Source organism: Rattus norvegicus, chromosome 2, assembly GCF_036323735.1.
Source record: "Rattus norvegicus strain BN/NHsdMcwi chromosome 2, GRCr8, whole genome shotgun sequence".
NCBI lineage: Eukaryota > Metazoa > Chordata > Mammalia > Rodentia > Muridae > Rattus > Rattus norvegicus.
The window spans coordinates 178,097,263-178,121,425 of record NC_086020.1 but is presented as its reverse complement, the minus strand read 5'-3'; the positions used below and the strand labels follow the sequence as shown (position 1 = coordinate 178,121,425).

General features: G+C 40.1%; 1 protein-coding gene across 6 annotated transcripts in view; it reads right to left on the bottom strand.

The window, feature by feature from the left end:
* The window catches only part of Gatad2b (GATA zinc finger domain containing 2B), an 81,442-nt gene that overhangs the window by 6,208 nt on the left and 51,071 nt on the right, over window positions 1-24,163 (bottom strand). For 4 of the 6 annotated variants that reach the window (XM_039102301.2, XM_008761144.4, NM_001024888.1 and 1 more), the window contains 9 exons: window positions 16,241-16,576; window positions 9,532-9,661; window positions 8,764-8,895; window positions 7,678-7,809; window positions 6,173-6,343; window positions 5,135-5,450; window positions 2,338-2,540; window positions 954-1,064; window positions 697-814 (listed from right to left, as the gene is read on the bottom strand). In XM_039102301.2, the coding sequence (XP_038958229.1) occupies window positions 697-814; window positions 954-1,064; window positions 2,338-2,540; window positions 5,135-5,450; window positions 6,173-6,343; window positions 7,678-7,809; window positions 8,764-8,895; window positions 9,532-9,661; window positions 16,241-16,576 (1,649 nt within the window). The remainder of the gene's footprint in view (window positions 1-696; window positions 815-953; window positions 1,065-2,337; window positions 2,541-5,134; window positions 5,451-6,172; window positions 6,344-7,677; window positions 7,810-8,763; window positions 8,896-9,531; window positions 9,662-16,240; window positions 16,577-24,163) is intronic. The other 2 variants (XM_039102302.2, XM_063281824.1) reach the window with 1 other exon arrangement.

The following is a 24,163-nucleotide window of genomic DNA, read 5'->3' as shown; positions in this document are numbered from 1 at the left end:
CAACAAAAACCCAAACAAACACAGGAACGCTGGCTGTTCTTCCAGAGGATTGAGGTTTAATTTCTAGCACACATATGATGGTTCACATAAGTAACTCCAGTTCCAGGGGATCAGACACCCTATTCTGCTCTGCGGGCACCAGGCATACAAGTGGTACAGAGTACATGCCGGCAAACACTCATACATAGTTTTTTAAAAAAAAAAAAAAGGAGAGAAGATTTGTATGGAGAGAGAGCTCGAGAGGGCAAAATCAGCAAAGTACTTGCCACACACACAGGACCTGAACTTGATCCCTAGTGACCACATACACCGAGTGAGCTGTGGTCGTGCACGCTTGTAATCCTGACAATGGGATGCAGACCTCTGGAGCTTGCTGGTAAGCCTGCCTACTTTACAAGTGAGAGGAAAACAGGAGACCCGACAGTGCCTGAGGAGTAACACTCAAAAATGACTTCTAGCCTCTCCATGTATGGAGAGGTACATGTATGTACGTACCCATACACATGCACCCCTGTGCACAAAAAAACTGTACACTAGAGCTACGTGGTACATTCCTGTAATTCCTGTACTTGGGGCTAGGGAGTGGCAAAAGTAGGACAGTCTTGGTTACACAGCAAACTCAGAGCCAGCGTGAGCTATACAAGATCAAGGAAAAGTCATCCCTGTGAGATAAGTTCTGAAATTAACCCCTCTTACCTGGCATGCCAAGGAGGCCACCTGGCACAGACAACTGGGGTGCCTGTGCAAAGTTTGAAAGCATGGAGCGGGCAGATGTGGGTATACCACGCTGGAGGCTACTCTGGGGCTGTGGAGCCTGCAACCAGGGAACAGGACAGCTGATGAAACCTTGCCATTACAGAAGTTCAAGAGACACAGAGTAAAAAGAGAACAGAAGCATTTCCTGCAGAAGTGCAGCCCCTAAGAGAAAGCAGGGCTGTGGAAAAATTCCTTACCTGTCGAAGTGTATGATGTCTCATGATGGTCTCCTGTTTACTGACACTGGACACAGCTGGAGCTGTAGTTGGGGACAGTGCTGCCTGCTGCTGTAACCGCTGCTCAATTTCCTGTTGGGAGTTATGACATGAGACTGAACGAGACAGCACCTAATTTTCTTTTTGTTTTTTTAAGAAAAGATTTATTTATTATATATGAGTACACTGTAGCTGTCTTCAGACACACTAGAAGAGGGCATCAGATCTCATTACAGATGGCTGTGAGCTACTATGTGGTTGCTGGGATTTGAACTCAGGACCACAGGAAGAGCAGTCAGTGCTCGTAACTACTAAGCCATCTCTCCAGCCTAGCACCTAATTTTCTAACTAGAAAACCAAGGGTCTTATTTCTGTAATGATGCCAGCTAGTTATAATAATGTAGAAAAGGTGAAATGTTTGGTGGGACGGCAACGCCGATGTGTCCAGGTACAAGCAGTCCACACATCTTATAGATGAAAAGATCCGTTTATGCACTCATGTATGGTAGCGTGTAATTACCATACAGTGCTGGAGACTGAAACCAGAGCCTCAGATACGGGAAGTGGGTGCTCTACCATTTAACTAGTATCTGATTTTTGATTTCTGCTTATCTATCTCCCACAAGGCTCATGATGCTACTTACTTAGAGGACTCTGATGGTAGTGGAGTGGGAAATGGAGCGAAGAACAGGCCCTGAGCATCTAACACATGCTTTCCCTTTGAAGCTACTATTAGGAAGGGCCCACACACTTCCATTACCACTCATCTTCACTGGGCTACTTTAACATCTATTCTTCTGTTTGCCACTTAACTACAGACTGCATGATTGAAAGTGTGCAGCAAATTCCTTTCAGTGAAATCCATTTGTCTGACCTAAGGTGGAAAGTAGAGGACCTGGATGTAGTGGCCCACTCCAATACCAACTCAAAGGCAAAGATGGGGAATCAAAGTTCAAGGCCACTTAGAGATAATGGTGAGACGTTCTTCAGAGCTATGGAAAAAAAATATATATTCCAAGCCTTCTTTCTGTCCTTTAATCTCAGTCATTCATACATGGTATTATATTATCAGCCAACTGAAAACAACCGAATGATATAAACAGGACACAGTAATGAAAAGGACTATATTGTTTTGTTTTTTTGAGACTGGGTGTCATTACCTAGTTTAGGCTGGCCTGAAACTCTGTAAACCAGGCTGGCTTCCAAATCATAGAGATCAGCCTGCCTCTGCCTCCAGAGTGATGGGATTGAAGGCTGCCACACCCTGCCATATATATATAAAGGAATCTAGGTTTCTAGGCCCAAAACCCCTTGGAAAACCCCAAGCCTGTTCAGAGACTATGCAGGTAGGAGTCAGAGTTCTCACCTGTTCCTGCTGTAGAGCTTTAACGAAAGCGTTTTTCAGCCGGTTAGTGTGTTCAGCTTTTAGAGCCTTTTTCTGGTTGGAAGTCATACACTGCTCACAGAGGATCTTACCATTCTTTTCTTGCTTCCAATGAGGGGTGAAATCTGTGCGGCACTGGGCACATACAAAGGGTTCGACCCTCAGAAGTGAGGCACAGTTTTTGCCTAGATGCCAATAAAAAGAATGTTAGTGGTCTCACATCCCCACCTCTTCTGTTACTTTTTATTAAGCGTCTTCCCTACAAGTTAATTCTGGTAACTTAGAGACAACACAAGGTCAGTGAGATAGGTGAGTATGTGGAAGCCTAAAACAACTGGGTTCCATCTTTGAAACCCATCTTAAGGTGGAAGGAAAGAAAGAACTTTACAAAGCTGTCCTCTGACTTCATAATGGCAACAACACAACACATTTTTGGCAACCTCACATTCTCTTCTATCAACAAAATTAACAAATTTAAAACAATAAACTATACAAAACCAAACCAAACAAACCAATTCAAGGGGCTAGAACAGCTCAGTAGTAAGTTTAAAAAGCACTTTGCTGCCCTTCCATAGGACTGCAGTCTGGCTCTGTACATCCATACAGCGGCTCGTAACACACCATTAACTACAGTTCAGAGACTTTGACGCACTCTTCTGAAAGATTATCTGAGGGCACCAGGAGAACATGGTTGATATACACACATGAAGGCAAAACTACTCATATAAATTAAATAAGTGAATCGAAAATTTATATATGGTTTCGTTTTGAGATATAGCCTCACTATGTAGATTAGGCTGCCCTAAAATTCAGTACTAGCCCCTCAAACTCAAGATTTCCCCCCCTGCCTCTGCCTCCCCAGTGCTATGATTAAAGGTATGAACAACCTCAAATGGTCTTAAAAACTTTTGCAATACAATTTAATAAATCAGAGTAGTGGGAGGCTAGGGAAGTTGGGAGCTTAAGGTAAGGTGGGGCTACAGCCCTACCTAGTTACAAAAATCTCATAATAATACATTTAAAATCAAAGGGATCCACTTAAACAATGCTTTCTGTTGATTTTATTTGTTTTTGTTTTTGTTTTTGAGACAGGGTTTCTCTGTATATTCCTCAATGGAACTCACTTGGTAAGACTAGGCTTCAGAGATTCACCTGCTTCTGCCTCCCAAGTGCTGGCCCTATTTTTTTTTTTAATTTAAATTTAAAATTTATTTCATGTGCACTGGTATTTTGTCTGCCTGTGTGAGGCTGTCAGAGCCTCTGGAACTGACGTTAACTCACTGTGGTCCTCTGGAAGATCAGCCAGAGCTCTGAGCCATCTCTCCAGCCGCCCCTTCAGGTTTCTTAACATCCCTTTATATTACATTTCCCCTTTACACCCACACATTTACAATACTGTTAACAGGATCTGAATAGTTATTTTGTTAAGATTTTTCTGAGACAAGGTTTTTACATTGTAGCTCAGGCTGGCCTCCAAATCACAACACTTTTGCCTTAGTATTCCAAGTGCTGGAATCATAGGCATAAGCTATTTTACCTGGCTGAAATTAAGGCACCCTATGATCTGTTTAACAGTTAAATGTTTAGTCAGTTCTCTAGGGACTTTCTGATACTGTCTGGAACTTAAAGTTTAATAATGACTGTTAGGATCACACTGCATGGTGTCACAATCTGTTTCAGTTCTAGATTACAACGTTCCTGTGATGATGCTTAAGTTATTTACACGGTATACATAGTGTTTCCACTATAAACATTGAAAGGGTAGGGACTGAATATAATAATTCAGCACAAACTCATAAACCAGAAATTCTACTTATCTAAAGAACAGACACTGTAGTACATGCCTTTATAGCAGCACTTTGTGGAGACCACGCAGGATAGATACCTTGTGGGTTCAAAGCCAGCTTGGTCTACACATGAGCTCCAGACTAGCCACAATTATATGGAGACCTCATGTCAACAAAACAAAAGGGAACGAAGTAAGATTTCTTTATCTTTCCATTTCCTGTGTGTGGATGTGATCTGAGCAGTCGCTTCAAGCTTCTATACCTCTGACTCACTGCTAAGGTGGATTACTCCCCCAAACATGTGGTTCAGAACAAACCCTCTTAGTTTAAAAACCACCCCCACCCCCACCCCCCACCCCCCACCCCCCCCACCCCCATCTCCACCATATACTATCTTCCCTTCCATCTCTTCCCTTTTCTTTTTGGACAGGATATTATATATTCCAGAGTGATCTAGAAGTTGATTATGGATCTTATCTGAGGATACCCTTGAACTTGTAATCTTATTACCTCTACCTTCCAGATAAGCAAGTAGTTTATTAAATGAACTACATCTCCAGACTCTACTCTTTCTTTTTTTTTTTTCCTTTTCCTTTTTTTTTTTTTTTTCCGGAGCTGGGGACTGAACCCAGGGCCTTGCGCTTCCTAGGCAAGCGCTCTACCACTGAGCTAAATCCCCAACCCCAACTCTACTCTTTCTTTTTAAGATTTTTCTTATTTTTATCTGTATGGGTGGCTTTGAAAATTTCAAGACAGGGGCTCAGTCTGTACTCTAAGTTGGCTTTTTAACTTTACTACATAGCCCAGGCTGGCCTAGAACTTGGAGCAATCTTCCTGCCTGTGCCTACAAAGTGGTGGGCCTATAAGCAATAAGCTATCAGGCCTGGACTGAGAGCAGTTATTTAATACCATACAGTTCTCCATAATTCTTGTTCTCTGCCAAGAGGCTTGGCAACCCCATGCTTAGAGACTTAACTAGAAGGAAGTGTTACCTTGGCTGTCAATGACACTCTGTACGACTTCTTCCAGGCCTACCATGTAGATAAACTCGCTATTGGCTGCACTAGGCAGGAAGTGAAGTAAGGGAGCGGGAGGTTTTGGTGGTGGTATCTCCAGGAGCGTCTTTTCCAGCTGTTTCCGAAGAGCCAATTTGGCTGCAGCCTGTGAGTTGGCAGCATCGCTCATGGCACTGGGGCTAGGAAGTGGTGAGGACACTCTGTTCACAGTCCCTGGCTGAATATGGGAGGCGAGGTTCATATAGATGGCAGACGACGTTGTGCGCTGACAGGGAACAGAAGAACTTGACTGCTGGAAGGGAATAGGGACAGGTTACTGATAAGTAGGAGATCATCTTAATTTTTGAGAGGTCATTACTTGATCCTAGTCTGGTCTGTAGCTTCTTCAAAATAGGAAACATTTAACTTACCACTAAAAGATAATCCTGGTATATAAGAAAAAAAGAATGTTGGCACACATGAGCTAAAGCTGTCTGAGAAAGAAAAGATCAGGGATGCTTGCAGGCATATGTACCTATGCTTCTTATCACACACGTACCTCCCATCTTCCCTTTTTCAAACTTACATGTATTTTCACGTGAGCACTTGAGTAATAAATTTCTATCACTTTCATCCCATTCTCATCCCTATCTTTCTTTCTTAAGGTAGAGTTTAGCTAATTTAGCTTTGCTCTACAATATACTGCTTTTTCTACCATCATTTTTTTTTTTAAGATTTATTCATTTATTATATATAAGTACACTGTAGCTGTCTTCAGATACACCAGAAGAGGGCATCATATCTCTTTACAGATGGTTGTGAGCCACCATGTGGTTGCTGGGAATTGAACTCAGGACCTCTTCTACCATCATTTTTACATAATTCCTTAACATCCATTCTAGGGAATGCTCTCTTTTCAAATCACTCTTGGCCTAGTTTCTCTATACAAAAAAAACCCTTAAAACCTGTAGCTCTTTCAATAAGAAAAGCAAATAAAGGACTTTTCTGTTTCTACCCCAGTGCTTGTGTTCTTACTGGTTGGTAACTGATGGCAGGATTCATGTTAGGTGTTGTGGTGCGTACAATGCCAGGTTTCGGTGGCCCCCGCTGGCCCTGAAGTTGGGCTGGATTTGGTGCAATAACACGTTGAGACATCAACATGTGTGGAAGGGTGGTGTTGGCTGCTGAACGGATGACACTGTGACCCTAAAGGGGAAGAATAGGAAAAGAACTCACAGATGGCATAATACCCCATAAGATGCAAAGTGAAAATACTGCTTACAGTGGTCCCAACTAGAACCATGGGGACACACACTCAACAATTTCATGTAATAATCAATGGGAGAAACCTACACATCACTCTAGTCAAAAGATTTTTTAGATTAACTTATTTTCATTTCATGTGCATATTTTACCTGCATGTATGTGTGTGCACCACATGTGTGCACTGTCTGCTGAGGTCAGAAGAGGATGTCAGCTTCCCTGCAACTCTTATTACAGATGGTTTTGAGCTACCACATGGGTATTACGAATAGAACCCAGGCCCTCTGCAAGAGTGGCAGGAAGGTGCTCTCACCCTCTCATGCAGCCTCTTTCCAGGCCCTTGACCATTACTCTAAATGCTGATTAGTGGCCAGAAAGGTCTTAAGAAAACGTTTCACTTTTTAAAAAAAATGTGTATTGGTGTTTTGCCTACATGTATGGTCTATGCATTATATGCATACCTGGTGCCTTCAGAGCCAAAAGGGCAACACATCTCTTGAGACTGGAGTTACGTAAAGAAGTGAGGCTCTTGAGGGTGCCAGTAATTAAATCCAGATCTAATGGAAGAGCAACCAGAGCTCTTGGCCACTAAGCCATCTCTCCAGCTCTGACTTTTTTTTTTTTTTTAAAGATTTATTTTATTTAATTTATATGAGTACACTGTAGCTGTTTTCAGAAACTTCAGGAGAAGGGATCGGATCCCATTACAGATGGTTGTGAGCTACCATATGGTTGCTGGGAATTGAACTCAGGACCTCTGGAAGAGCAGTCCGTGCTCTTAACCGCTGGGCAATCTCTCTAGCCCTTGACTTAAAAAAAAAAAAAAAAAAGATTTATTTTGGGCTGGAGAAATGGCTCAGTGGTTAAGAGCCCTGACTGCTCTTCCAGAGGCCCTGAGTTCAATTCCTAGCAACCACATGGTGGCTCACAACCATCTGTAAAGAGATATGATGTCCTCTTCTGGTGTATATGAAGACAGCTACAGTGTACTTATATATAATAAATGAATAAATCTTTAAAAAAAAAGATTTTATTGTTTGTATATATAAATGCATGTATGTGAGTGCTATGCCTGAAGAGGCCAGAGGAGTATTGGAGTCCTTTTTTTTCTTTTTGGTGGAGACGGCGTCTCTCTACATGACTGTTCTGGAACTCATTATGTAGATCATGCTGCTGGCCACATATTGAGAATCTTCTATAATCTTTTCAAAAATCCTCAAATAAAGACAAGAGTGACAGATCTCTCCAATAGTAAGATCCCACTATGGGTCACATACCTGTAATGTTCTCAGATTTTGAGGTTCAATCCCTTGAGCTCCAGGCCGGGAGGGAAGTTTAGATAAGCCTTGTTGTCCCACATGTGCAGGAGATGGCTGGACAATAGATGCTGCATTCTGTACAACTGGAGTCTGGCAGGGGAAACAGAAAATGAGACCGTGAGCTTGAGTGTGGTGGCGCACGCCTTTAATCCCAGCACTTGGAATGCAGAGGCAGGAGGATCTCTGAGTTTGAGGCCAGCTTGGTCGACAGAATTACACAGAGAAACCCTGTCTCAAAAACAAAACAACAAAAACACCAAACCTAAACCAAACACCCTGGAGGTAAAGCTCAGTTAAGCTCTAGGCCTTTAAAGTTTCCTTGTGAGTAAACGACGAATGAACATCATGTTCCTGACAATAAAGAAACATGAGAGAAATGAAATTAAGCATTTTGGAAAATTTTTCTTCTGTTTTGTTTCTTTGAGACTGAGTGTTGCTATGTATTGCCTGGGCTGACCTGTAGATCAGCTCTGTTTTCCAAGTACTAGGACTAAGGGTATGTGTCACTTGTCTGTCTGTCCGTCCTTCAGACAGGGTCTAACATGGTTAGTTTAACTTTTATAAAAAAGCAGCACTTTTTGTATATGATGGTTTGCCTTCCTTTAAGTCTGTGTACCGTGGATGTGCCTAGTGGTTGCAAAGAACCAGAGGAAGGTAACAAATCCCTTGGCATTGTACTAAGCTGGGTGTGACCTGCTGTGTGGCACTGGGAGTCAAAGGCAGCCTCTGCACAAGAGCAGCGAGTGGGCTCAACTGCTGAGCTGTCTCTCCAGGCCGCTCAACTTAAAACTCTACCTGGCATCACAGGTACATACATTATGCCAAAACTACATTTTCTTGATTAATGATGAAGGATAAAACAAAACAGAACTACTACTTTTTAATCTCTATACCTGTAGAGACTTTAAACAAACAAACAAACAAACAAACAAACAAACAAACAGAAAAACAACCCACAGAACCAGAGAACAGTCCAGGAAACTGACTAACTCTACCAGAGGTAGTACCATCTCAAACTAGACTTTTTCTCCTTTCTAGAAATACCTTTTGGACCACATTCTCTTTCTGTAGCTGACTCTGTCTCAGTTTCTTTAACAGCACCAGACGAGCTTCTTCCAATCTTAGCTCATCCCTCAGTTGCTTAATAAGCTGCTGCCGTTCCTCAATGCCTTTCCCCTAAAGAAACATGGAGATTGTAGGTCAGCAACAGCAGCAGGTAACCAGAATCCCTTCCTGCAAGAGATGATCTGTATTTCTCTTTCGAAATCTTGTTGTATAGGAAGCAGAAGAAGTGAAAATGTGACTGGATCGTTGTAGCCCACGCAGAGCAGTACTCAGGAGTCAGGTACTCAAACAGTACTTGTGACGATACATAAAGACCAGTGTATTCCAAGGAAAAACGTGATTGACAAGAAGGAAACAATGTTATCTTTCAAAATAGCCTCTAAATCTTTAAAATGATGTTTGATATAGATATATAAAAAAAACAAGAATTCTTCTATATTCTGCATAATGCAAAGGGAATCATCATACCTTAGGATTTACTTTATGTGACTTAAATGACAAAGTGCTATTTCATTTTCTAAAGATGAATTATATTGAATATGACTGCTTATACACATGCTTTAGCAAACTCTCTTTTCTGTTTGGTTGACTGTGAGAATCAGCATGAAGAATTTATCAAATAGGTAGTTATATACATCCAAAAAGCAAATCAAAACAAAAATACAAAACCAAACCAGGGAATTAAGAAAATGGAAGGAACATAAAATAAAAAAAGGAAAAAAGAGGAACTTCTTTTCTTTTTTTTACCTTAAACATCTCTAGGTTGGCTGCTTTGAGTCTCTCTTCCATCCGGGAGCTGGATCGGGGACTGGAAGCCTCATTATCAGACAAAACAATTATATCTGGGGAAGGAGTTAGCCTTCCTCGGTCTGGTTCGCTGGACGAGAAAAGGAAAAATTACAGTATTTCCAACAGTGACAGTTCCTTTAAAAGTTAAGAAAATATCTTCACTACAATCAACAGAGAAATCCCAAGGGAACTTAAGTCTGTTCTGATTTAGCAAGACAAAGACAAGTCCTAGCATAAAGATACCAAGATGTGAATAATGGAAAAAAATCTTAGCAAAATACTTAAAAAAAAAAAAAATTATTATGTATACAGCCTTCTGCCTGAATGTACACCTGTATGCCAGAAGAGGGCATCAGACCCCATTACAGATGGTTGTGAGCCACCATGTGGTTGCTGGGAATTGAACTCAGGACCTCTGGAAGAGCAAAGAATGCTCTTAACCACTGAGCCATCTCTCTAGCCCAGTAAAATATTCTTCTAATCTAAAATCTGTCAGACTATGCAGGGACAAAAATACAAAGTGGTGAAAAGCTTTAAGAATGGCAGGGCAGCGGGGTTGGGGATTTAGCTCAGTGGTAGAGTGCTTGCCTAGGAAGCGCAAGGCCCTGGGTTCGGTCCCCAGCTCCGAAAAAAAGAACCAAAAAAAAAAAAAAAAAAAAAAAAAAAGAATGGTAGGGCAGCTAGAGAGTTGGCTCAAAGCTTACAAGCCAGCTTTTCCACAGGACTCAGGTTTAGTTCTCAGGACTTAAAAACTGCTTACAACTGTCTGTAACTCCAGTTCCATGAGACCTGATGTCCTCTTTTGGGCCTTCATGGGAAGCAGACATACCTATCACCATGTGACATACATGTAGGCAAAATACTCATACCTATTTTTTTAAAATGGACTCAGGTTCAATTCCCAGCACCAACATGGTGGCTCACAATAGTCTGTAATTCCAGTCCCAGAGGATCAGACATTTCCTTCTGGCCACCACTGTGTGCACATGATACACAGATATCCATGCAAGCTAAACACTCATATACATAAAAGTAAGAAGTGGGGGAAGGGAGTGGGAGGGAGAGAAAGAGGGAGAAGGAGAGAGAGTTTAGTGTGTGGGCTCACACCTTTAATCCCAGCATTCAATGTCAGTCTAGTCTACAGAGGAAGTCTCAGGGCAGCCTTAAAAATTAAAAAGTGCTCTAATATCATGTTTTAATTTACAACTGTTTTCCCTATATCACAGCATTGAGCTGTCATTAATTATATTATTAGTTATTTAGAGGCATCAAAGAATGGTGGAGCCGGCAGAATGTAGTAATCTACTTGAGCACTGCTGATGGACAAAAAGGAAGCAGCTCACTCTAACACTAATAACGCGGCTCTAGTTAAGGGACACTGTATCCTGTCCAGAGTGAGTCAGAGTGGGGGTGGTCAATAACGTGAGGAAACTGACAGTACCAATTATAAAGTATACCAGCCTCTTAGAAAAGGAGTAAACCAAAGACATACTATCAAAATATCTAGTATCTTTGCTGAAAAGGAACTATCCAGGAACTACCTTTTTTTTTTTTTTTTTTAAAAAGGATTTATTTTATGTATGAGTACCTTTTCACTTTCTTCAGACACACTAGAAGAGGGCATCAGATCCCATTACAGATGGTTGTGAGCCACCATGTGGTTGCTGGGATTTGAACTCCAGACCTCTGGAAGAGCAGACAGTGCTCTTAACCACTGAGCCATCTCTCCAGATCCCCACTAGCAGCTATTTTGACATCTAAAATCCTTCACATGGACTTTTCCTTTCTTTTTTCTCATACTGACTTTTCTTACTTCCAAATCTATTCATTTGATAACCCTTGTTTTTATATTTTTGCAGCCCAAATATAAAGGATCCTGAAAAATATAATTTCTTAGATTCCCAAAACAATAAATGTTCTATCTTCCACGTAGCCTGACTTTTAAATGTTTGTGAGACAGGGTCTTATGCAACTGGTTAACCTTGAAATTGTGATTCCCGGCCTCTACTTCCCAAGCACTATAAACTTGAGAATGCAGCACCATGCCTGGCTAAATTTATTTTTCCCCTTTTCTTTTGTGGTATTGGGGATAGAACTCAAGGCTTCAGAGATACCTAAGCATGTTTCTATTACTGAGCTATGGCCACAGCTTTTAGAGATAGAAAGGTTGGGAGTAAGTAAGTCTAGGTTAGGTTGGCGTGCTTGTAGGTCTTAAAGATGGAACTTAAAACCCAAAAGCTCACAGGTCATTACTTGTACAACACACCTATCCACTATTTTCTCATGGTTTTTTGTCTCAGGTCTTTTGGGGACACAAAAGTATCTGTATATGTTTGTGTGTGTTTCTAGCCCCAAGAAGCTTTTTTTAATGCTTTTATAATTTTAATTTACTGTCTGTACATGCAGGTACATAAGTGCCAGAGTACAGTTGTGGTAGACAAAGGACAAGTGTATGGAGTCAGCTCTCTTCTCCTGACATGTGAGTTCCAGGAACTTAGGTTATCAGCCTTAAAAGCAAGTGACTACTCACTGGGCGATATTGCTGGTCCCTGTAGGCCAGGCTAACCTTGAATTCCCAGCAAGTACCATCATCATTCCTAGTTTTACCTAAAGAAGCCTTTACTTTCTCAGCAGGGCAAATCTGAGTTACTAGTATGTTTAGCTGAGAAAACAGAGGAGAGGGAGTAAAGAGAATGACTACTTTGTGGACTAGTAAATGTGTCTGATGTGTCTGGATTGCACTGTAGCCACAAGTTAGACAGCAAGCTGAGAATAGAGAGTTACAGGAAAAAATGCCACTAGAGGGAGGAAGAGCTTTTTGTTCTCTAGACAAAATAAAGTGCCTAAATTGAAATGTTCAGGGGTTGGGGATTTAGCTCAGTGGTAGAGCGCTTGCCTGGCAAACACAAGGCCCTGCGTTCGGTCCCCAGCTCCGAAAAAAAAAAAAAAAAAAAAAAAAAAAAGAAAAAGAAAAAAAAAAAAGAAATGTTCATATGTTTGTCATCTCTATGTTCCTTCATCCTCTCAAACTAAGATCACCCTAGGTGAGCAATTCTGAGGTCTGAAAAGTCCCTCATTGATTCATCCATATTTATTATACCACCAATCAGCAGCTTTATGAAATTCTGGTCCGGGCTAAGTAAGCATATTCTGTAAAAAGCTTGTTTTTAAGGTAACACATTCTTCCCTGAAGCTCTATTGCTGAGATGGTTTACCATGATGGGCAGAAATATTTCTTTTTTCTTTTCTTTTTTTTTCCGGAGCTGAGGACCGAACCCAGGGTCTACCACTGAGCTAAATCCCCAACCCCCAGAAATATTTCTTTTTGAAACATTTTGAAACTATATAACATTATCAATAACTTATATTAGCAAACAACAATCAATAACACTTTATGCTTAGATACATATTAGATAGATAAACCAAGTCTTAATCTTGGTTTGCTTTTTCTTTTATCTTTCTTTTTTTTCTTTCCGGACAGGGCTTCTCTGTGTAGCCCTGGCTGTCCTAGACTCACTCTACAGACCAGGCAGGTTTCAAACTCGGAGATCTGCTTACCTCTGCCTTCCAGGCACTGAACTTAACACACATGCCACTATGCCAGGAATCCAACATATTTTAAAGCACTATTTGAAGCTTGTTAAATATGAAACTTTTACTTGTTAAGAGATTATTAAAAACTGAACACCAATGGACCCTTCAATCTGGCATATTCCCAGGAGCTATAAAGCACCCAATTCTTTGTTTTTTCTTTTGTAATCCTGGCTGGTCTTAAATATGTACCACCATGGCCTGGATTAAAGCTCCTAATTCTTATCCCAATAATAAAGCAAAGAAGTCTACCTGGGTGTGATGTAGATCTGGGATTCTCCGGTAGCAGTAAATGAATGACTGCAGTTCAAGTCTCAGCACAAACCAGCAGAAGAAAAAGTTGTTTCTCTACCATTGTAAAGCAGTAGTTGTACTAGTTTCACTTTATTTAATAATTAACATATATGTTAATTTAGAGATAAAAGAATTTGCCCCATTAGTGGTACTGAAGCAACAAAGACAGAAGGTCTCATGTTACAAATGTCACCTTCCATATTTTTCTTTTTTCCTTTTATTGAATTTTTTTTTTTTTTACTTATGTTTCAAATGTTATTCCCTTTCCCCGTTTCCCGGACATAAACCCCCTATCCCATATCCCTGCCCTTCTTCTATAAGGGTGTTCCTCTCCCCACCCACCCCAACATTTTTCTTTTAATTCTTTTGTTTTCTTTTAAAGATTTATTTTATTGTGTGCACAAGTATTGCCTACATACATATATGTTTGCCACATACATGCCCGGTGCCCTCAGAGGTTGGAAGGAGGAGTTGAACTCTTGAAACTGGAAGTACAGAGGGTTGTGAGTTAAAAATGGTATAGGTGCTAGAAACTCAACCCAGGTTAGTCTCTAAAAGGCATCAAGAACTCTTAACCAATGAGCCATCTCTCCAGTGGCCTTGTTTTATTCATATTAAAAAGATCATGCCTCTCTATAGTTTAGAACACCTTGTGGGGAAGCAGAAAGAGATGCCATTATACTCAATGCCCACAAAGTGTAATGTATTTTATTTTGTAAGTTCATTATCCACAAGTAAAATTAAATAAATGATTGGGTTTTCAAGGCTAAAGGCCCTTTTTGGGGGGCAATATTTGAACCTGATTCTAGCAAATTATACAGGTTAAGTAGGCACTGTATTTTGAGCTACATGACTTTTGAATAATTAAACAGAACTGCCAGCTTGTCAAAGTGGTGTAAGGATGTGTTTATGAAGGATGTGCTTAAAGGGCTTAGTTTGGGACATGAAAGATCTGTCTAGTATTTCATTCACTTGCTCTGAAAGGATAGATGAAGCTTTTACAAGGGTTTTAAAATATTATTACCAAGAGAAATTACTTTAGGTTTTTTGTTTGGTGAGATTTTGTTGTTGTTTTGGGGTTTTGTCTGTCTGTCTGTCTGCCTGTCTGTCTCTGTGTGTGTGTGTGTATGTGTAAGGCATTATCTATTCCTTCCTTCCTTCTCTCTTATCCATTAGTCTAGTTGGTTAAAGATCCTGCTTTGGATACTAATCCAGGATAAAAGTCAGGAAAGTTAAATAAAATGAATAATGAGTAATTCTTACTTCTATCAATTATTTCTGAACTATTAATAAACTTAGTGTTCTTAAAGCTAGGGGTGTTGGGGCTGGAGAGATGGCTCAGTGGTTAAGAGCACTGATTGTTCTTCCAGAGGTCCTGAGTTCAAGTTCCCAGCTACCATATGGTGACTCACAACCATCTGTAATGGGATTTGATGCCCTCTCCTAGTGTGTCTGAAGATAGCTACAGTGTACTCATATACATAAAATAAATAAATCTTAAAACAAACAAAAAAAACCCAAACCAAACCAAACAAATGAACAAAAAAACCTAGGGGTGTCTATATTCTGATTCAACTACCTACCAGACAGACTTAAGCCTCCATTAGCTCTACATTCCTTCTTCAATTTACATTTTGACAGACATCAGAAAAAGGGCCTGTGAAAATGTTGTGTGTGTGTGTAAGAGAGAGAGAAATAGAAACATAGAACAGAATAGGAATGAGCACATGTGTACAAAGGAACCTGTATGTAGGAATTGAAGAAAGTAGACAGAGCAAGAATTGTAGGGACCACATGTATATAATATTCCTTTTGACAAAAGAAAAGCCAGGTCTATGAAATAGAATCTGAGATCTATAACAAATAGATCCTAAATCCCTGGGAATGGTCTGAAGGAAAGACTTGTTTTGTTTATCTGAGACAGGGATTTCTCTGTGTAGGTCTGGCTGTCCTGAAACTGACTCTATAGACCAGGATGGCGTTGAGCTCAGAGATCCACCTGCGTCTGCCTCCTGAGTGCTGGGATTAAAGGCGTGCACTGCCACCACCTGGCTGATGCCAATTTCTTTGTTTTAATCCTACAGCCATTTTAGGAGGAGGGAAGGTTGGGGATTTAGCTCAGTGGTAGAGCGCTTGCCTAGGAAGTGCAAGGCCCTGGGTTCGGTCCCCAGCTCTGGGGAAAAAAAAAAAAAAAGGAGGGAAAAAAAAAAAAAGCAGATTATGTCACCTTATTCCAGAAATGGCCTTTTTTAGAAGAAAGAAGAAGTCTGCACAGGTAACCACAGAGGCTAGGAGAGGGTGCTGGATCCCTTAGAGCTAGAATTATAGGTGGCTGTGAACTATTTGATGTGGGAACTAGGATTTGAAGTCCATTCCTCCTGATTGGGCAGCAAACACTACTAGTTATTTTGTTATCTCTCTGGTCCCTTTATTTTAGGTAAGAACAATGACTTTCTTTATGAGCTACTAGCTTCTTCTGGAAATAAGAGAAATTCATGGTCAACTCAAGCCAGAGGACACAACTTCTTTCAAGAAGCATTAGGACATCATCATGTGGCAGTTTATATATGGTATCCCAGCACTAATATGCTGAGGCAGGAGGACTGCCACAAGAAGTTCAAGACCAGCATGGCTATAGTGTGAGACCCTGATGCAAAACAACAAAATACAAAGCAGGCAGCTATAGGATGAAAGGCACTGTTCTCTCATCAAGGTTCATCCCAATTTTCCAAGCCTATTTTAAGAAGACCCCATCCCTGGAGGCAGCTAAACTGCTCCATACCTCCGTCGAGCACTCATATCCACAGGTTCATCATTGATGTTTTCTTTGCCTGGCCTTCCAGCAGTCCTGTTGTCTCCATGAGGCCTGAGATTTCCATTAAGTTTCTCTTCATAACTCTTGACACCACTGCCATCTTGTTTGGTAGGTAACTCATGCGGTACCTCAAGATTTGCCAAATCTTTCCTTTTGAGCAGTGCCAACATTTTCAGCCGTTCCATGGCCTCATGCCCCTCCATTTTCAGTCGTTTTGCCAGGACATCATCTCGCTCATCTGCCGGGTCCAAACTCCTCTTCAAAAGATTCAGACGAAGAGCATCTTCTGTCATTCTATCCATTCTATGGAATGAAAGATCAGAATAAGATTTCTTATGTAGGAATGTGAAGTGAAATGCTGAGGTAAAGAAAAGTAATTTTTTTAAACTTAAGAGATAACAGGGAGAACCCCAATGCTATTACTGTCCTATAACAAGTATTTCTCCAGTCAACTTCAGCAATAAAATCAAACTTCAAATACACTGTAGTCTCCAAGGCCTTTAATTATAAAAGGTACCCAAAATCAAACACTACACTCATGTGGATGGTTCTTCAAAAACAATCAACAACAAAAACATTCACGCTGGAGATGATAGAGCTTGCCTAAATCCCAGAACTTTGGTATCTGAGTCAGGAGATCTAGAATTTAAAGATAGCCTGAGCTACAATGCCAGGTCCTGTATATAATTAGACATACAACTAGGCTAGAGAAGTGATTCAAAGTACTTGCTACTCTTGTAGAAGACTGGGGTTCAACTCCCAGAACTGACATGGCAGCTTATAAACATCCATAAAGCTCTAGTTCCAGGGAATCTAGAGCCCTCCCGGGTCTCTGTAGGCATCAGGCATACATTCAGCATGTATATTCAGAGCGTGTACACGTGTGTGTGTATACACATACATGTATATTTGTACATATTGAATGTGTGTCTGATGCTTAGATGTATACACAAAATTTTAAAAAATAAACTAAAATGACAACAGCAAATAGAGCCATTAAAAAATAAACTAAAACAGCATCAGCAAATAGAGCCAGCAAGATGGCTCAGTGGGAAAAGGTGCTTGCTGCCAAGTTTGATGACCAGAGTTCAATCCTAGAGCTCCATGGTAGAAGGAAAGAATCAATTACTAAAAGTTGTCCTCTGACCTCGAAAGGAATGCTATGGAATATGCAACTTCTCACAACAAATAATATAATATAATATATATTATTTTTTTGAGACAGCCTTTCCACATAGTCCTAGAACTCAGTATGTAGAGCAGGAAGGCCTTGAACTCTGAAATATGCCTGTCTCTGTCTTCCCCAGTGCTGGGATTAAATCACTTTACTACACTAGCAGAATCCACAACTACATTTCTCACAGATAAATGTGGTCCTTATCTGGCATTGAGGAAACTTCTCTTTGCAACAGACAACAACCATTTCAAAAAACTGCAGCCTATTAAAATGCAGAGCTGCAGAGCCTATCGACATACAACTCCCATACCCAAGGCTCAGGGGCTGAGGCAGAAAAGAAAATTAAGAGCCAGAAGAATAAGCAGTTTTGCTATGAGACTGTGTCTCCTAAAAATGTAAGGAGCTACATTCAAAAAGTCTTACCGACACAACTGTCTTAAATAAGAGCTGAACAAGGAAAACAACAGATGTGTAACATGGACTGGGGAGAGCCCAATGTGTAACATGGACTGGGGAGAGCCCAGGAGGCTTCAAACCTCTACAAACAACTATAGGCAACCAAGGAATGATAAGAGAGCTGGATTACTAGTCTTTCCCAGGGAACTGGTTATTCAATATCAAATGGTCAGTCTTGAAAATATACATACAAATAACATTAATCAGATGAGACTTCTTATCTACCCTCAAATCTATACAAATCTAGATTAAAAAAAAAAAAAAGTAAGACACTGCCTTTTCCTAGATATCCTCTACTATATATCTCCAAGGAAGCCTCTTATGACTGGGGGCAACAATTCAAAACAGCTTCAGGAAGTCCCTGAAACTGACCAGATTCACTCTGCTCTTCCCTTCCCCAGAATATTTAAGCAGTAAAGATTACAGGGATTCATTCTCAGACCATCCAAGCTGCTTGGAGACCAAAGAGCTGCCTAGAATAGTGGTTCTCAACCTTTCTAATGCTGCGACCCTTTAATATATCTTATGTTGTGGTGACCCCAACCATAAAATTATTATTTTTAATTAATTTATTTATTTTATGTGAGTACACTGTTGCTTTCTTCAATCAAGCACACCAAAAGAGGGCATCGGATCCCATTAACAATAGTTGTGAGCCACCATGTGGTTGCTGAGAATTGAACTCAGGATCTCTGAAGGATCAATCAGTGCTCTTAACCACTGAGCCGTATCTCCAGCCCCATAATATTATATTATTTTTGTTGCTACTTCACAAGTGTAATTTGATACTGTTATGGATGATAATGTAAGTATCTGTGTTTTCCCATGGTCTTTGGCAACCCTTGTATAAATGTCATTCAACTTCCAAAGGGGTTACAACCCATAGGTTGAGAACTGCTGGCCTAAAAGAAACAAAAGACCAGCAGAACTGCCTGCAAGAGCCACCAGAAAGGACATTTTCCAACCTGTTTAGGTGCTGCAGGTTATGCACCATGCTCCAGGTTTCTAGCTTTGAGCTGTCACTCATGCTTTTGTGATACAACTGTCTTTGAGACATTTCTACTATCATAACTAAACCTTCACCCAAATTCCTTTAAGTAACCTTAAAATTTATTGGTTCAAGATGGATTTTGGTGGTATCTGTACTTTAATCTGTCATAGGTTCCCCATCAGGAAGCAATATTATATATTTTCATGTATTGATATTTTTCTTGTCCATCTAATCACCCTATAAATATTAAATATATCCTATACATCATGTTCAAGGTTAGAGAGTAGAAATAACGATATTTAGCATGATAGCACACACTTGTAATCCCAACACTTGAGAGGCTATGGCAGGCAGGCTGCCACAACACTGATATCATCCTGAGTGAGCCTTGGGCCAGCCTGGGCTACAAAATGAGACTCCATCTTAAGGGGTTTGGGGATTTGGCTCAGTGGTAGAGCGCTTGCTTAGCAAGCGCAAGGCCTTGGGTTCGGTCCCCAGCTCCGGAAAAAAAAAAAAAAGAAAAAAAAGAAAAAAGAGAAACTCCATCTTAAAAAACAAACAAATCAAAACCACAGTTCAGGACTGCATTTAACCTAATTATCTTACTTTACATTGTACTATGTTGCTAAACTATCATGCTTTTATGTCTTGCCTGGGAGCTGGGGTCTGTTGGCACTGTCCAGTCATTTAGTATTGCAAACATCAATAAAGACCAGTATTGTCCAGGATTAAAGTATTGCTAGCATCAATAAAGACCAATATTCAAAAAATCCCAGCATGATTTTTACTATATACATTCTTTTGCACAATGTATAAAATTGTTTAAATCACCAAAAATTAAGAGACTATCTGTATACTGCTTTTGATTCTAATTCTGATTGAGAAATAAAGGCAAAAACACAAGACAAGACAATTTTCTTTACCTTCTCTGACTTAAAAAAAACCTTTTTCTGCCCAGCAGTGATGGTGCAAGGCCTTTAATCCCAGCATTTAGGACAGGAGGTAAGAGGCAGGTACAGGTCTGAGTTCCAAGACAGCCAGGGAGGGATGGATGGACCGGCCAATGGAAACACACACACACACACACACACACACACACACACACACACACACACACACACACACACGCACGCACACACCCCAGAACAAACAAATATCCCTTTTCTTGAGTTACATTTTTGATCACAGTGTTTTGTCACAGCAACAGAAACTCTGAGACAGTACTATATAAAACTAATATGTACAACAAAAACTGAAACAACACCTTAGTCACTAAACACTATAAATTCTATTGAATTCTGTTGAATTTGAATGAGAACATATTAGCCTGGCTGTATTATTGCTAGTAGCCATCTTTTGACCAAGAGAGAAAGCAGCCTACTAGTGATAAAGCAGACACTGTGTACAACAGAAAATAGTGACTGGAGCTAATTAGCCATGTCAACATATCATTGTGCCCTGAAGCTAATCTATGCATTCTTTTTTTTTTCTTTTTTTTTAAGATTTATTCATTTATTATATACAGTACACTGTAGCTGTCTTCAGATACACCAGAAGAGGGCATCGGATCTCTTTACATATGGTTGTGAGCCACCATGTGGTTGCTGGGAATTGAACTCAGGACCTCTAGAAGAGTAGTCGGGTGCTCTTAACCGTTAGCCATCTCTCCAGCCCTAATCTATGCATTCTTATTATAGTGGCCAATAAATTATTTTAATATTTAAGCTATTGTTAGCTATTGTTATTGTTTTCTGTACCTAAACAAAGAACATTCTAATAGATGTGCTAAACTGGCACCACAAAATCAAGGCGAGGATATTAAAAAAACAGCTGCATATGTGGCACAAAAGCAGAAGACTCACAGCTTAGCCAACACTAGGTGCTTATTTGAAAGGCATATGAAGCAAATGAAGTAATACAAAAGCATGACTCAAACTACTGAAAAAGAATATGTAGAAAGGAGCCAGGCTAGAACCTCAATTTAAGGGTTAAATTATAGGAAATGAGTCAGAAAGCAAGAGAGAAAGCTTGCCATGTTAACAAAGTGACAAAGGAAAATAATGGTGTCAAACAAATGCAACAGAAGGACTAGAGAGACAGCACAGCCCATATAAAGATGCTTGTTGGCTAAACCTAACAAACTTTGAGTTTGACCCCTGGAATCCATGTAAAAATGTCAAATATAGGGGTATATATCTGTAATCTCAAAACTCCTAACGAGAGCAATGGGAGGAGGGGACAGGAGAACTGTCCAGAAGCCCACAGGCCAGCTACCCTGCAGCAGACTATAAAAAACAGGAGACACCCTGCTTGAAACAAGGTTCCCCATGGTGACAACTGACTCCTGAAAGTTAATTTCTGATCTCCTCAAACACTATTCACGCAAATCATATATACCCCCACACACATAAGCATAGATACTTTAAATAAAAAAAAAATTTTTTTTTTGGTTCTTTTTTTCGGAGCTGGGGATCGAACCCAGGGCCTTGCGCTTCCTAGGCAAGTGCTCTACCACTGAGCTAAATCCCCAACCCCTTAAATAAAATTTAAAAAGTTTAAAACAAATGCAGCTGCATAGTTGGTTCAAGGCCAGCCTGAGATTCACGAGACCCTATCAGAAAACAAAACAAGCTAGGTAAGATAGCACACACCTTTAATTCTAGCACTAGGAAGGCAGAGGCAGGTGAACTTGGGAATGAGGCCAATTTAATTTATAATACTGGGGTTGGGGCTTTAGCTCAGTGGTAAAGCGCTTGCCTAGCAAGCACAAGGCCCTGGATTCGGTCCCTAGCTCCGAAAAAAAGAAGAAAAAAAAATTATAATACCAAATTCCAAACCAGTTAGAGCACCATAATGAGGATTCTGTCTCAAAAACAAAACACTAAACAACCACCACATTCTACAATTTCGGTTTCTGTCCAAAATGACATTAGAGGAAACAGTTACATCTCACCTGAACAACAAAAATTCACCCAAAAATACCTCTTAAACAGGGGTTTCAAGGTACTAGACATCCAGCAACAAGTGTCAATGTATGTGACAAAGAACAAATGAAGTAAGTCCTACAGCTGCCCTTGTTCACTGACATAAAAGAATTTCTAGGGCACAATTCAGGGAAGGGAATCTGGGATAAGACTGAGTTGAAGAGATGTAGCTGAGAACAACTAAGATAATGGCAGCTAAATTTCCAAGGACAGAGTCTAACAGAAGAAAAGCAGTCTAGAGATCTCTCAAATGCCCTCCTTAGCATACTGAGGGACTCGGAAGAACTGATTAGTGTGTCATTGCCTTTTGACTTTCACACACACCATAACATGCACACATTCTCACTTTCACACATGAATACAAACACACATCTACACAGATACAAAACTCCCAAAATTTAAGACAATTATTTAAAAATTATTGGATACAAAGCTGTATTCCACATGCTCAAAAGGGAAACAAAAAATGTACAAAGATTCACATCAATAACTTATCTAATATTAGAGATAAAAATAGGTTGGCTATAAAGACAGACATATCCTTAACAGAATAAAATAGAGTTCAGAAATACACTCTTGATAAAATTTGTGGTCAAATAACCGACTTCCAACAGAAACACAAAGATATTTGAATCAGGAAGAATAGCTTTTTCAAAGGATTCTGAAATAACTGGCTATTCACATGCAAAACAATCAAGAAGGAGCGCCCCCCTTAAACCATATATAAAAATCATGCAAAACTAGAACAAAAACCTAAATGTAGAAGTTAAAAATATACACCTCGGACTGGAGAGATGGCTCAGTGGTTAAGAGCCCTGACTGCTCTTCCAGAGGTCCTGAGTTCAATTCCCAGTAACCACATGGTGGCTCACAACCATCTGTAATGAGATCTGATGTCCTTTTCTGGTGTGTCTGAAGACTGCTGCAGTGTACTCATATACATTAAATAAATAAATCTTTATTTCATTTTATTGATTGATTGATTAGTTTTTCAAGATACGGTTTCTCTATATATCCCTGGATATCCTGGTACTCTCTCTGTAGATAAGACTGTCCTGGAACTCAAGAGATTCATCTGCCTCTGCCTCTGCCTCACTAGGGCTGGAAAGGTGTGTTCCACCACCACCAAAAAAAATGTAAAACTCTTAGAATAAATTCAGTATAAATCTTTGCCACCTGGAATTAAACATTTCTTAGATATATACCAAAAACCATAGCAAAACAAAAAAGATAAATTGGATTTAAACAAAATTAGTATTTTATGTACTTTCTAGGACATTGCCTAGAAATTTAAGAGTACAAATGTAGCTATAAAGTGCTTGCCCAAAACATCCCAAGCTGAGTGAAGATAGGGAAAGAGGCATTGAACAGAATGGTATATGCTAGCACTACAGAGGTGAAACTAGGAAAAAAGGCTAGCATGATCTACAAACAGACAATGTCTGAAACCCAAGGTCTCGAGCCTGGAAAGATGAGTGATCAAGAACACAAGTTCCTGTAGAGAAAACGGGTTTGGCTCTCAGCACCACATGGCAACTTATAACCACAACTAGTAATTCCAGTTTCAGTTGATCCAGTGTTACCTTTTGGCCTCTGTCAGCACCAGACACACACACACACACACACACACACACACACACACACACACACACACGCAGATAAAACATATAAAATAAATCATTAAATAACAAATAAAATATAATCCAAGTCTGGGGATGTAGTACAGTAGAGCACTTGCACAGTATTCACAAGACCAAGTTACCTCAGTACCAAAAAGAATAAATGAACAAGTGAATGGATGAATTAATGAAGGAATGACGGGGTGGGGAATGGGGTAAGAATGAGTGAGAATGAATCCAGGCATGGAAGCAAATAATCTGAATAGACATTTCTCCAGATGCACAAAGGCTAATGAGCACACAAAAGATTCTCAAAATGATCAGTCACCAAGGAGCAGAAAATCAGAATCAAGATGCAGAACTAGCAATGTGGATCAGTGGATAAAGGCACACACAAGCCTGGCGATTTGAGTTTGATCCTGAAAAAACCCACATGAAGGTAGAAACTGTCAACTCCACAACATTGTTCTATATTTAGGGTAGTGCATGTATGTGTCCAATCGCACAATACACACACACACACACACACACACACACACACACACACACACACAATGTCACTTTCACAACTAGGATTGCTATAGTATAGAAGACAGATAATAACATTGGGGAATGTATAGAAAAAGTAAAAGACTCAAATACTGCTGTTGGCAACTCACTAAA